Here is a 15106-nt window from a genome sequence, read left to right on the forward strand (position 1 = left end):
AGGAAGAGAAGGAGAAGGAGGAGGAGGAGGAGAAGGAGGAGGAGAAGGAGGAGGAGAAGGAGGAGGAGGAGGAGGAGGAGGAGGAGGAGGAGGAGATGACGACGAACAAACATTTGTCTGTCTGTCTATTTGTCTGTCTGCCAAGCTCCCTGTCTATCCGTCTAGCTCTGTCTCAGAGAGAGCCACAAGACTGTGTCATCATCACGTTTACTCACATCTTCAAGCAGAGTATAGCACTTTGTCTGGATTTTTGGGGTTATCCTAGGTAATTTACACTATGTATAGTTGTATTTATGTGTACCTGTGAGACAGAGATAGACAGACAGAGAGAAAGAGAGACAGATTGAAAGAGATAGAATGAGGGAGAAAGATAATTAGATAGAATGGAGGGGGAAGCAGCATCCTACCCCATTGTTTTGACAGCGGTAGGGGGTGTGAGTAATGAGCCAATATGTCACTTTGACAGCTGCTGACTCCTGACTCAAAACAATTATAAGCCACACACTCGCACACAAGACAAGCTTGCTGAAGGGTGATAATAGCAGTTTTATGAAAGTATCTAGTGACTATATATGTGTATATATATTATAGAAACCAGAAGCAAGAAGGGAAGGCAGGAATGAAGGAAGGACTAGATGAAAGGAAGGAAAAAAGTAATGAAGGACAGATGAAGGAATGTAGGAAGAGAGGTGGAATGCCCTCCAGGTAGCCTCCAGGTAGGAAAGGAATGAAGGAAATTAGGAAGGAATGATGACACACGACCATTTACCTAGGATAGCTACATAACACAACTGCCTGCTAATACTTTGAAGAAAACTGCTCAGACGAGGTGTTTTGTCTTTGCACATAAAAAAAAAATTCAACAAAAATGCACACACACTGATTTTATGTGTGAGAGTGTAAATTTTTTTTTGGGACTAAAACAATCAGAAAAATAATCTTAACATTTTCATAAGAAAAAATAATTTTTTTTTTTTTCGAATATTTTGCGACACCAGGAACAACTTCAGGATTGGGCCCTTCGACAGTCAAAGGGTTAATATAAGTGTTAGTCAGAGGGCTGAAGAGGGTTTGTTGAGGTGGTTTGGTCATTTATAGAGAATGGATCAAAGTAGAATGACATGGAGAGCGTATAAATCTGTAGGGGAAGGAAGGCGGGATAGGGGTCGTCCTCGAAAAGGTTGGAGGGAGGGGGTAAAGGAGGTGTTGTGGGTGAGGAGTTTGGACTTCCAGCAAGTGTGCATGAGCATGTTAGATAGGAGTGAATGGAGACAAATGGTATTTGGGACCTGACGATCTGTTGGAGTGTGAGCAGGGTAATATTTAGTGAAGGGATTCAGGGAAACCGGTTATTTTATTTATATAACCGGACTTGAGTCCTGGAAATGGGAAGTACAATGCCTGCACTCTAAAGGAAAGGTTTGGGATATTGGCAGTTTTGAGAGATATATTGTGTATTTTTATACGTATATACTTCTAAGCTGTTGTATTCTGGGGACCTCTGCAAAAACAGTGATTATGTGTGAGTGAGGTGAAAGTGTTGAATGATGATGAAAGTAGTATTTTCTTTTTGGGGATTTTCTTTCTCTTTGGGTCACCCTGCCTCGGTGGGAGACGGCTGACTTGTTGAACAAAAAAAAAAAACACAAAAAAAAAATTACAATTTATAATAGTTCTTATAATTCCATAGTCAATATTTGTTCTGACACTAATATTAGTTACTGAAATAATACTCAAATAGTCACAATCACATTCTCAGGTGAACATTTTCACCTGCCTGGGTCATTTACTACTGTCTAGAAATATATACAAAGTATTTATAGGTCCCAGCAATATTTTAGACAGCTGGAATATACCTTGAAGCATGGTGCTATGAAAAGCATCCCTATACTGTTGACAGCCCAGTGACACTTGATAAATGGGCACTCAGCGAACCCTGCTTTATTTGTTTTCACTGTTACACACAAACATGTTTGTCTGTCTGTCTATCTTTGCCTGGAATTTTTGGGTTATCCTAGGTAATATACACTATGTATAATAACTGTACTTATGTGAATAGAGAAAGGCATAGACAGAGATATATATAGAGAGAGATAGAGACAGAGGGCCAGCTAGAGACAGCCAAAGCCAGCCAGCCAGGCAGCCAGCTGGCCAAATACATAAGAATACAATAAAGAAGGAACACTGCACCAGGCCTACTGGCCCATGCAAGGCAGGTCCATGTCACCCCCCCCCCCCTGGCTTAAACAATGACCCACCTAGTCAGGTCACATCCACTAAAGGAAGGAGCACGGCATCAGATTTAGTAACACAAGATAGTCAGGTCCAACTCACACCGACCCACACTCACTCATGTATTTATCTAACCTACATTTACTTTCCTCTTAAAAGGGGAGTGTTAATGCGACATGGCATCAGTGAATCCCTTGTGTTTGCCATGCTATCTGCTCTAGCTGGAGCTCACTTGAACTGGTGCTCCCACAAGGTACTAAGTGGTCCCAGATTTTTTTAATATTGCGCACATTGAGTGTGTAGACCCCTTCTCTCATGTCTAGGCGCCAAATATGAAGGAATGAAAAATAAAACATAGACCTACGTTTGGAGCACTATGCGTGCAAACATATATCTACATTTGGACAGTTTAAGGGTCCAGACCCCCAATCTGAAAAGTGTCCACAGCAACCAAGAACTTTCAAAAAAATATTTTTATTTTTTCTTATGAAATGGTAGAGAATCTTTTTCTGAAGGCAATAAAACAAAAAGTATGAAATTTGATGAAAAAATTGGCAAATTTTGCTGTGTCAGTGATATTTACACCTCAGCGATTTTGCCCACTTTGAGTCATGTTTCAGACCAATTACACTGTTCCAGCAGACCAAATTCTTAGCTATTTCACTAGTGTGTCTTCCATTTTATTAAGTGAGTACAAGAGATTACCCAATCAACTAGAGTAGGACCCCACTTACATGGCAGGTTAGGTTCCAGGCTACCGCTGTAAAGCGGAAATCACCATAAGGTGGAACGCTCTTTTTTTCCACTTATAAATGCAAATTATTACTAGATAACACGTTTACACTAACATATATTAAGTTAGCAATAGAACTAAGCATTAACCCTTTCAAAGTCGAGAGGCCCTCTCCTAAACTCGTTCTCAGGGTCGAAAATTTTTTGGAAAAAAAAAAAAAAAATTCTTATGAAATGATAGAGAATATTTTCCCGATCATAATGACACCAAAAGTATAAAATTTGATAGAAAACTTACGGAATTATGCTCTCGCGAAGTTAGCGGTCTCGGCGATTTCGCCTACTGAGCCCTGTTTTCGGCCAATTTCAGTGTACTAGTTGACAAAAATCATATCTATTTTGCTAGAACTCCATTATTTCTATTGAATGAGTACAAGAAACCACCCATTTACCAATTTCAAGTATCCAATAAAGTGGTCAGAAATTGGCAATTTTGCCAATTTCACACAAATTTCAGAAGATGCCAATTTCCAAATAGGGTCCAGAACAAGCAAAAGAGACATTCCTGGCACTAAAATAACATTTTCTCTGTTCATTAGTCATGTCCCCAGGCCCCTCTTACATCTCTTTTACTTTCCACTTTGAATTTTTATTCTCACAAAAAATAGAAGATTTACTCTTATGCAGACTACTGCATTAGTGTAGAAATGGTATAAATAATATCAGTGCACTTGTGAAAGAATATTAGACTCACCAGTTGACGTGTATTGGACGCTTGGCATGATTTGTTTACTTTTGAAATTTGGTAAAAATCGAACATTTCTGCTACTTTGGTACTTTTCATTATGAAACCAGTCAAAATCATTTCAATTTCTGTAATATGTCTTCCGTTCTATAAAATGAGAACAAGAAAACTAGAATACAACCATAAATACCATACGAAAATACACCTACCATCCGACTTACGACCTGCTCGACTTACGACCACTCAACTTACGACCATGTTTTTTATACCAAATTTCTAGGAAATGAACAACTATTTGTGTTGTACACAGTGTTTATCCTAAACCTTACAGTATAAAATACAGTACTCACAGCATAAAAAGTAAAGTAAAACATGAAATACCAAAATAAAACAATAAAATAAAGTCATTACAAAAATATTTTGTTGATATTCAGTAGTAAAGTTTGACTTACGACCATTTTGACTTACGACCGGTTTCTCGGAACCGAACTTGGTCGTAAGTCGGATGGTAGGTGTACATTGCAAAGCTGCTGTTTTAAACTAAAAACACGGTCGGAGTTTTTTTTCTCTCATTATGCACTGTGTGCTGCAGGATTTTTTTATACTGTGCACACTGACCACATAGACCCAGACTTTCATACGTAGGCCTACCAGCTTTCTCTCACTAGATTTGAAGGCGCTAGAATTTAGGCATTCTAGTACGTCAATAACCCTGGTGCGTAAGCCGTACTAGAATGTCGGAAACCCTGACAGGGTTAAAAAAACAATAAAAAAGTAAAATACACATATGGATATTATTACTTTACTTACCTTTATTTGTAGTCTTAATGTAGGGTGAGATGGGTAGTATTTATTGTAAGAAATCAAGTGTGGTATGTATTGTAGCCAGCCAGTCTACCATACCAGGCCACCCCACCCACACATAATATTCTATGACATTTAAAGCATCCCAGAGTGATAAAATGCATATACAGCTCACTCATTACTTGCCTTAAAATACTTGTAGTCTTATGTAGGGTCAGAGGTGAGTAAAAGAGATAAAACGAATAAGCGAAAGAGAGAGAATGAGTACATGAGAGAGAACAGATGCAGAGTTACGTAAACAAACCAGGTGAATACGTCTGGTTTGTGTACAAGTTACACTGTGTACAAGTTGTCTCAATGTTGATACAGTAGAATAAATAAAGAGCAACACTGCCATTCTTATGTAACACCATTTTTAGAAGAAATGACGCTCTGAGTGAAGGCATACGAAAGGAATAATTTGTTACAGTTACCCCCAGTAATATTATAGTGTACACATTTTCTCTAACATTGGACTAGGGAAAACGTTATTCTTGCCGTCACTCCTACAAGTCATCTGGCTACCACATCTCATATTTATGTTAATTTATTCTACTGTGGGGTGTATTTATCATGTTTATATGTTATGTATCGTGTTTATTCTATAATTTTGAAAAAATTATCATAGATGGATTCATGAAAATGTGTACACAGTAAGGCCCCGCTTTACGGTGTTTCGCCTTACGGTGTTCCACTAACATGGCAATTTCAAATTATGACCAAAATTTGCTATATGGCAAGCAGTCTTTCAAATACTGTACAGCGTGCCCCACCTGGTTTGTTTACATTCTCCGTGAGCACATCTCTCTGTTACTCTGGAAACTTTCCAAAATATCAAGTGTTTTAAAGCTATTGCATATTTTATATGTACTCTGATAATTATACTTATGTGTACCTGTACCTAAATATACTTACACACTGTGCTGGTGTGCAGGTACACATTAAAATCACTAAGAATCTCTCTACTCGATGCCTTATAATCTCTTAAGTGCATTAAATGTCATATATTACATTAACCCTTTGACTGTTCTGGTCGTATATATGCATCTTACGAGCTAATGTTTCGGACGTATACGTATATACTCAATAATTCTAGAGGCTTCAAATCAAGCAGGAGAAAGCTGGTAGGCCCACGTTTGAGAGAATGTGTCTGTGTGGTCAGTGTGCACCATTTCAAAAAAATCCTGCAACACGCAGTGCATAATGAGAAAAAAATCTCAGACCATTTTTTGGATTAAAACACCGACTTTGAGGTGTATTTTCGTATAGTATTTATCGTTGTATTCTCGTTTTCTTGGTCTCACGTGATAAAATGAAAAACATATTACAGAAATAGAGATGATTTTGATTAGTATCACAATGAAAACGACCTTGAAATTGAGCTCAAAATAGTGGAAATGTTCGATTTTTACCAATGTTCAAGAGTAAGCAAATCACACCACACGTCCAATACACATCAACTGAGGAGTCTAATATTCTTTCACTAGTGCACTGATATTATTTATACCAGTTTTACAATAATGCAGTGGTCTACATAACAGTAAATTTTCTATTTTTTGTATGAATAAAAAATTAAAATAGAAAGCAATAGTAATATAAGAGGGGCCTAGAGATATGACTAATGAACAGAGGATATGTTATTTTAGTTCCAAGAATGTCTACATTGTTTATTCTTGACAATACGTATTTTGAAATTGGAATCTTTTGTAGTTTGCGTGAAATTGGCCAAATTGCCAATTTCTGACCACTTTATTGGGTAGTTCAAATCGGTAAATGGGAGGTTTCTTGTACTCAATTGATAGAAAAAATGGAGTTCAAAAGAAATAGCTATGAATTTGGTCAACTGGAACAATGGAATTGGCCAAAAATAGGGCTAACTGTCGGCGAAATTGCTGATGCATATATGTTGCCGAGACCGCTAACTTCGCGGGAGTGTAATTCCGTGAGTTTTCGACCAAATTTCGTAGTTTTGGTGTCATTACCATCGGGAAAAGATTCTCTATCATTTCAAAAGAAAAAAATAATTTTTTTTTTCCAAAAATTTTTCGACATAGAATGAGTTTCATAAAGGGGCTTGCGACAGTCAAAGGGTTAATATACAGTAGACAGTCATTTAGCACGAGTTTATTTGGCACGATTTAAGTATTGCACGATTGAAGAATTGCGGCACAATTTTATGTAACACGTCGTACAATTAATTTAACAAGACTCAGTTTGTGGGAAGAAAAAAAAATTATCTTTTGCTTAAGTGGCTGCCTTGTTGTGAAGCAGCCGGGGAGCCCTCCCGCCATCTCCTACCACCCCACCATCCCAGCGTTCGTAATTCATACATGTCCAGTCTTTCTCTGCTACAAGGCAGCTGTGTTTGTGAATTGTATTATATTTTAATTACTATATCTTGTATCTGCCAAGCAATCATGACACCCAGTAGCCATACCAGTGTTGCTGAAAATGGCACAAAGAGGTATTAACACTCAAGTCTTAGAATTAACAAAGAAACAAAGATATTAGACAAGAGATAGCCTGTAGCCATAATGAAGTGTTACTTTGTACACAGAAAAAGAGGTAAACATGAGTTTGTGTGACTGACTGACTTACTGAATGACTTGATGAACTTACTGAATGACTTGACTTACTGAATGACTTGATGGACTTACCGAGTGACTTGAGTGACTTACTGAATGAATTGACTGACTTACTGAATGACTTGACTGACTTACTGAATGACTTGATGGATTTACCGAGTGACTTGACTGACTTACTGAATGACTTGACTTACTGAGTGACTTACTGAATGAATTGACTGACTTACTGAATGACTTGACTGACTTACTGAATGACTTGACTGACTTACTGAATGACTTGATGGATTTACCAAGTGACTTGACTGACTTATTGAGTGACTTGATTGACTTATTGAGTGACTTGATTGACTGAATGACTTGACTGACTTACTGAGTGAATTGACTGACTTACTGAGTGACTTGATGATTTGACTGACTGACTGAATGACTTGACCAACTTACTGAATGACTTGACTGACTTACTGAATGACTTGACTGACTTACTGACTGACTTGACTGACTTACTGAGTGACTGACTGAATGACAAAGTTTGACACTCCAGTACAACCATCAACTTCAGTACCAGAACCTCTACCATCCACCTCAGCCCAGTAGGACCAAGCATAACTCTCCATTCTCTTCACAATCATCCACAAACACCAGCATCTACAATTTAAGGCAAGAAATCCTATTATTTCTGTTAAATTTGTAGTATTAACCCTTTCAGGGTCCGTCCCGTAGATCTACGGCTTCACCTTGAGTGTCCAAACCGTAGATCTACGCCAAAATTCTAGTGCCGTCAAATTTAGTGCGAAAACACTCATAGGCCTACATGTGAGAGAACGGGTCTGCGTGGTGGGTGTGCGCCATAAACAAAAAATCTAGGCACCCACATAGCATTGTGGGAACACCGGCCCAGTACCCTTGTTCACCATGCCTCGTCGCAAGTCAGCTCTCACTCCCCGGAAAATTGGGACTCTCCTCTTCCTATCTGATAGTTCTGACAGTGATGGAAGTGGAAATGAAGACGAATTCTACGGCTTTGATCAGTTAGTGACCGAAAAGAATGACCAGGATATCGATAATAGTGCAGAAAACCCAGACGATCCTCAACCTTCTACCTCTGGTGTGGGCACTTGTGACTCACGGTCGGTTGTTCCTCATCGTAAGAGAAAACTAATATTTTCGCGTGGCCAGGCCTCTGACTTCAGTAATGATGATGATAGTGACGTGGACTGTGATTTTATTGCGCTCAACGATCATTCGAGTAGTAATAGTGAGGAATCATATTCACCAGTGAAGCGTCGGTATGTTTGCCGCTGCATGCGCTCGGGTAGTGTACCCTATGCTGTGCCCAGGGGACGGAGTACATCCCGGAGTACATCCCGTGGCCCAACACCAGTTTTAGGTAGTGATAGTGAGGATGATGTGGCTACACTTGGCATGGATAGACCACAGGCATCAGTGGATGGTGTTAGTGGTGATGGTAGTGGCACCGCCATGCGTGACTCACCAGGGCACGCTGGGACCCACGCTGCTGACTCGTCAGTTCAAGGACAAAGCGGAGCGCCAGCCACCAGCCCACCACAACCACCCGCACAACCAGCCTATGATGTCCAGTATCCACCAGCAAACCGTATGTGGGATTGGCAGCAAAATCCCAATTTTGTTCCCAAGCCTCACCACTTTGATGACTCTCACAGTGGAATTCTACCTACTTGTCCCCTTGGAACCACGGCCAATGAACTGGAATTCTTTGAATTATTCTTTGACCAGCCATTGATGGAAATTATTGTCAGGGAAAGTAATAAGTATTTTGAGTACACCATGGCAAATACGATCTTATCACCACAGTCAAGACTACACAGGTGGAAAGAGACGACTGTTGCAGAAATGTATTTGCTTTTTGCAACAATAATGCTTATGCCTCACATCTATAAGCATAATATAAAAGCATACTGGTCCACAGATCGGCTAATTTCTACCCCGGTCTTCAGTGAAATCATACCAGTGAACAGGTTTATCTTACTCTTACATATGTTGCACTTCTCTGACAAAACCAGGCCTGACAGAAGTGACAGGTTATACAAGATTAGAAATGTTTTCATGTATCTCAAACAAAAGTTCAGCATATACTTTTATCCATTCAAGAATCTTGTAACTGACGAGTCTTTGATTTTGTTCAAAGGTAGACTGTCATTCAAGCAGTATATACCGAGCAAGAGGAAACGCTTTGGTATAAAACTGTTTGTACTCTGTTACTGTGACAGTGGCCTGGTGTTGGATATTGTTGTATACACGGGTAGTAAAACAATGAAAGATACCAAGATGTTATTGGGTATCTCAGGTGACGTAGTGAGAAACATGATGGCACCTTATCTTGGTAAGGGGCATACATTATATACCGATAACTGGTACACAAGCCCATTACTCAGTGATTTCATGCGAGTGAACAAGACAGATGTGTGTGGCACAGTGCGTTCTAATCGTAAACATATGCCCAGGCTCAATGCAGGTGCTCATGGTGATGACGTGCAGGTGTTTACTGCCAATGACATCATGGCATTACGGTGGCATGACAAACGAGATGTCACATTGCTGACAACCATTCACCGTAATGAAATGCAAGACAGTGGCAAAGTTGATCGAGTGACTAATGAACGTATTCGAAAACCAGTGACAGTGATTGATTATACACAAAACATGCGCTTGGTTGACAAATGTGACATGCAGATTGGTTTTGTTGACTGTGTTCGTAAGAGTTACAAGTAGTACATGAAACTTTTCTTCCATCTCATGGACATTTCAATGCTCAATGCATATAATATGTACCAAATAAAGACTGGCAACAGACCACCGTATGGTGAATTTTGTTTGTCTGTTGTCAGACAACTCATAATGAAGTACCAGGTAAGAACACCTGCTATACAACACGGTCCTCGAATTCCTCAGGATATACCCAAGTGTTTGAGGAGGGAAGGTGATCATTTCATAATACAACTTCCTTCAACTCAGAAGAAATTTGCTCAGAAGAGATGCATCGTCTGTGCACAAACAAAACGACGGCAACAAAGACGCAAAGACACTCGGTTTATGTGTGAGGAATGTAAGGTGCCTCTGTGCATGGTGCCTTGTTTCAAGGAGTTCCACAAGCTCCAGCAGTTCTAAAACCATGTCCAGTGATTGTAAATATGTAAATATATGATAGAACATTAGTTATTATTTTTATTATCACACTGGTCGATTCCCACCAAGGCAGGGTGGCCCGAAAAAGAAAAACTTTCACCATCATTCACTCCATCACTGTCTTGCCAGAAGGGTGCTTTACACTACAGTTTTTAAACTGCAACATTAACACCCCTCCTTCAGAGTGCAGGCACTGTACTTCCCATCTCCAGGACTCAAGTCCGGCCTGCCGGTTTCCCTGAACCCCTTCATAAATGTTACTTTGCTCACACTCCAACAGCACATCAAGTATTAAAAACCATTTGTCTCCATTCACTCCTATCAAACACGCTCATGCATACCTGCTGGAAGTCCAAGCCCCTCGCACACAAAACATGCACAAAACGTGCATGTTTATTGTAATAAACAACAGTGGTAAACAATAATATGATAATAACTTTAGTGCGGTTATTGTGTTAAATACAGTGAGTTTATATATATACATTATATACAGTATTGGTCTCTCAGGCCCCAAATGTTAGTAGGAATATAAAAAAATTGGAAAAGAAAAGAAAAAACAATAAAAACCGCAAAATAATGTAATGCGCGTATGTGGAATTCGTCGATGTTGCCGCCACCACATCATTTTTGACAAACTTCTTGGCACTGTATCTCGGTAAGTACTGATCAGAATTTTTTTTTTTGTCTTATTACCTTCACAAAAATATGCTCTTTAATTCTGAAAGAAAAAATAATTTTTTTTTTTTCAAAATTTCTTGGAGACTGGAGCACCACTTCAGATTTTGGCCTTGGACCCTGAAGGGGTTAAGCAGTAAAAACAACATAATACATCACAACAATGAACTACAACTACATACTCATGTTTATTTTTGTAAGATGAAAGAAGAAGAAGAAAAAAAAAAAAAGGTGACTGGGACTTGAAAAAATATCTTTCATATGAAATTAGCAGACATTTTTTTTTTTTTTGTTTTTGAGAAAATTTAATATGCATTTATGACGAAACATATCAATTAAATGTAATGTACATTTACCTGGCAACAGTGAGCAATATCTTTGAAGTTCTTGTTCAACTGGACTGACTTCACTTCAGGATTAATCAACTGGATTTCACTGCGGCCAATGTGGAATAACATGGTACGATTGAAGTCCTGACTTAGCATCTGAAATATACAATAGACATGCTACTTTCATCTTTATTAACTTTAATAAGCAACAAAAACTTAGAGAAATACTATTTATGAGGACATGATAGCCACTTTTTTGGGTGGAATGAAAGGTTCTTGTCATCTATACCAGACGTGGTCAAGTCAACGAACAGTGTACGTAGCTTGTTTACTCATTCAATATAAATTGTATTTTGCCTCACAGAACAGTATTGAATGAGCAAGAGCCACATGTGGTTCATGAGCCACAGCTTAAATATACCTTGTCTATACCCTGAAAACCATTCTGCAATCAAAGGAAGAAAATAAAAAATATTTTTATTTTATTATTATCACACTGGCCGATTCCCACCAAGGCAGGGTGGCTCAAAAAAGAAAAACTTTCACCATCATTCACTCCATCACTGTCTTGCCAGAAGGGTGCTTTACACTATAGTTTTTAAACTGCAACATTAATACCCCTCCTTCAGAGTGCAGGCACTGTACTTCCCATCTCCAGGACTCAAGTCCGGCCTGCCGGTTTCCCTGAACCCCTTCATAAATGTTACTTTGCTCACACTCCAACAGCACGTCAAGTATTAAAAACCATTTGTCTCCATTCACTCCTATCAAACACGCTCACGCATGCCTGCTGGAAGTCCAAGCCCCTCGCACACAAAACCTCCTTTACCCCCTCTCTCCAACCTTTCCTAGGCCGACCCCTACCCCGCCTTCCTTCCACTACAGACTGATACACTCTTGAAGTCATTCTGTTTCGCTCCATTCTCTCTACATGTCCGAACCACCTCAACAACCCTTCCTCAGCCCTCTGGACAACAGTTTTGGTAATCCCGCACCTCCTCCTAACTTCCAAACTACGAATTCTCTGCATTATATTCACACCACACATTGCTCTCAGACATGACATCTCCACTGCCTCCAGCCTTCTCCTCGCTGCAACATTCATCACCCATGCTTCACACCCATATAAGAGCGTTGGTAAAACTATACTCTCATACATTCCCCTCTTTGCCTCCAAGGACAAAGTTCTTTGTCTCCACAGACTCCTAAGTGCACCACTCACTCTTTTTCCCTCATCAATTCTATGATTCACCTCATCTTTCATAGACCCATCCGCTGACACGTCCACTCCCAAATATCTGAATACATTCACCTCCTCCATACTCTCTCCCTCCAATCTGATATCCAATCTTTCATCACCTAATCTTTTTGTTATCCTCATAACCTTACTCTTTCCTGTATTCACCTTTAATTTTCTTCTTTTGCACACCCTACCAAATTCATCCACCAATCTCTGCAACTTCTCTTCAGAATCTCCCAAGAGCACAGTGTCATCAGCAAAGAGCAGCTGTGACAACTCCCCCTTTGTGTGTGATTCTTTATCTTTTAACTCCACGGATCTTGCCAAGACCCTCGCATTTACTTCTCTTACAACCCCATCTATAAATATATTAAACAACCACGGTGACATCACACATCCTTGTCTAAGGCCTACTTTTACTGGGAAATAATTTCCCTCTTTCCTACATACTCTAACTTGAGCCTCATTATCCTCATAAAAACTCTTCACTGCTTTCAGTAACCTACCTCCTACACCATACACTTGCAACATCTGCCACATTGCCCCCCTATCCACCCTGTCATACGCCTTTTCCAAATCCATAAATGCCACAAAGACCTCTTTAGCCTTATCTAAATACTGTTCACTTATATGTTTCACTGTAAACACCTGGTCCACACACCCCCTACCTTTCCTAAAGCCTCCTTGTTCATCTGCTATCCTATTCTCCGTCTTACTCTTAATTCTTTCAATAATAACTCTACCATACACTTTACCAGGTATACTCAGCAGACTTATCCCTCTATAATTTTTGCACTCTCTTTTATCCCCTTTGCCTTTATACAAAGGAACTATGCATGCTCTCTGCCAATCCCTAGGTACCTTACCCTCTTCCATACATTTATTAAATAATTGCACCAACCACTCCAAAACTATATCCCCACCTGCTTTTAACATTTCTATCTTTATCCCATCAAAAAATATTTCACAAATATTTCATGATTATATAAAAACCCTATCATACGGCTTTTCTAAATCCATGAAAGCAATGAAAACTTCCTTATCTTTATCTAATTATTGTTCACTTATATTGAAGATATAAGTATAGTAGAGCAATGTGACAGATGTTGCAAGTGTATGGAACTGGTGGTAGGTTACTATATGTAGTTCAAAGTTTTTATGAGGATAGTGAGGCTCAACTTTCGTTTTTCCTTTTGGGCCACCCTGCCTCAGTGAGATACGGCCAGTTTGTTGAAAGAAGTGAGGCTCAGGTTAGGATATGTAGGAGAGAGAATGATTATTTTCCAGTAGACAGGGATGCATGTCATCATGGTTGTTTAACATATTCATAGATGGGGTTGTAAAAGAAATTAGTGCTACAGTGTTAGGGAGAGGTGTTGTATTAAAATCTGAAATTAGAAGTGAACATAGGAAAAAGCAAGGTGATGAGGATAACAAATGAGTTAGGTAATGAAAGACTGGATATCAGATTGGAAGGAGGGAGTATGGAGGAAGTGAATGTGTTCAGATATTTGGGAGTGAACTTGTCGGTGGATGAGTACATGAAAGACAGGGTAAACCGTAGAATTGAGGATGGTATGTGAGGGAATGAATATTATATATAAACATCACACTGTACAGTAGGGCTCCACTTGCACGGCAGGTTAGGTTCCAGGCTACTGCCTGAAAGCGTACATCGCTGCTTCCACTCATAAATGTCAGATAATAAGTTTACACTAACATATATTAAGTCAGCAATAGAACAAGGGAATAAAAACAAACAAAAAGTAAAATACACATGAAGTACACTCATTACTTACATCAAAATATTTGTATTCTTAATGTAGCGTGAGAAGTGAATAGTGTTTATTGTAAGAAGTTAGGTGTGGTAGGACTGGTAGCCAGCCAGGCCACCCCACCCCACCCACACGTAATATAATTCGACATTTAAAAGAACCCTAGAGCAATAAAATGCATATAGTGTACATTCATTGCTTACCTTAAATTATTTGTAGTCTTAACCCTTTGACTGTCGCGGCCGCATATATACGTCTTACGAGGTACCGTGTTTGACGTATATATACTCATAAATTCTAGCAGCTTCAAATCAAGCAGGAGAAAGCTGGTAGGCCCACATGTGAGAGAATGGGTCTGTGTGGTCAGTGTGCACCATATAAAAAAAATCCTGGAGCACACAGTGCATAATGAGAAAAAAAAAACTCCGACCGTTTTTTTAATTAAAATGCCGACTTTGTGGTCTATTTTCGTATAGTATTTATGGTTGTATTCTCGTTTTCTTGGTCTCATTTGATAGAATGGAAAACATATTATAGAAATAGAGGTGATATTGATTGATTTTACTATAAAAAGAACCTAGAAATGGAGCTCAAAGCAGGGGAAATGTTTGATTTTTGCCAATGTTCAAAAATAAACAAATGATGCCATTGTCCAATAAATGTCCAACTAGCCATTTTAATATGCAGTCATGAATGGGTTGATGCTACTTATACAATTATTACAGTATTGCAGTAGTCTGCATAATAGTAAGTCTTCTATTTTTTGTTTGAATAAAAATTCAAAA

General features: G+C 39.1%; 1 protein-coding gene across 1 annotated transcript in view; it reads right to left on the bottom strand.

Moving 5' to 3' along the window:
* plx (PTB_TBC1D1_like and TBC domain-containing protein plx) overlaps positions 1 to 15106 on the bottom strand; it is a gene marked incomplete in the record, with an annotated part of 401111 nt that overhangs the window by 305456 nt on the left and 80549 nt on the right. Inside the window, 1 exon segment of the mRNA XM_070085876.1 lies at positions 11334 to 11462. Within this exon segment, the coding sequence (XP_069941977.1) occupies positions 11334 to 11462 (129 nt within the window).

The sequence above is a fragment of the Cherax quadricarinatus genome, chromosome 17 (assembly GCF_038502225.1).
Source record: "Cherax quadricarinatus isolate ZL_2023a chromosome 17, ASM3850222v1, whole genome shotgun sequence".
In the NCBI taxonomy this organism is placed as follows: Eukaryota; Metazoa; Arthropoda; class Malacostraca; order Decapoda; family Parastacidae; genus Cherax; species Cherax quadricarinatus.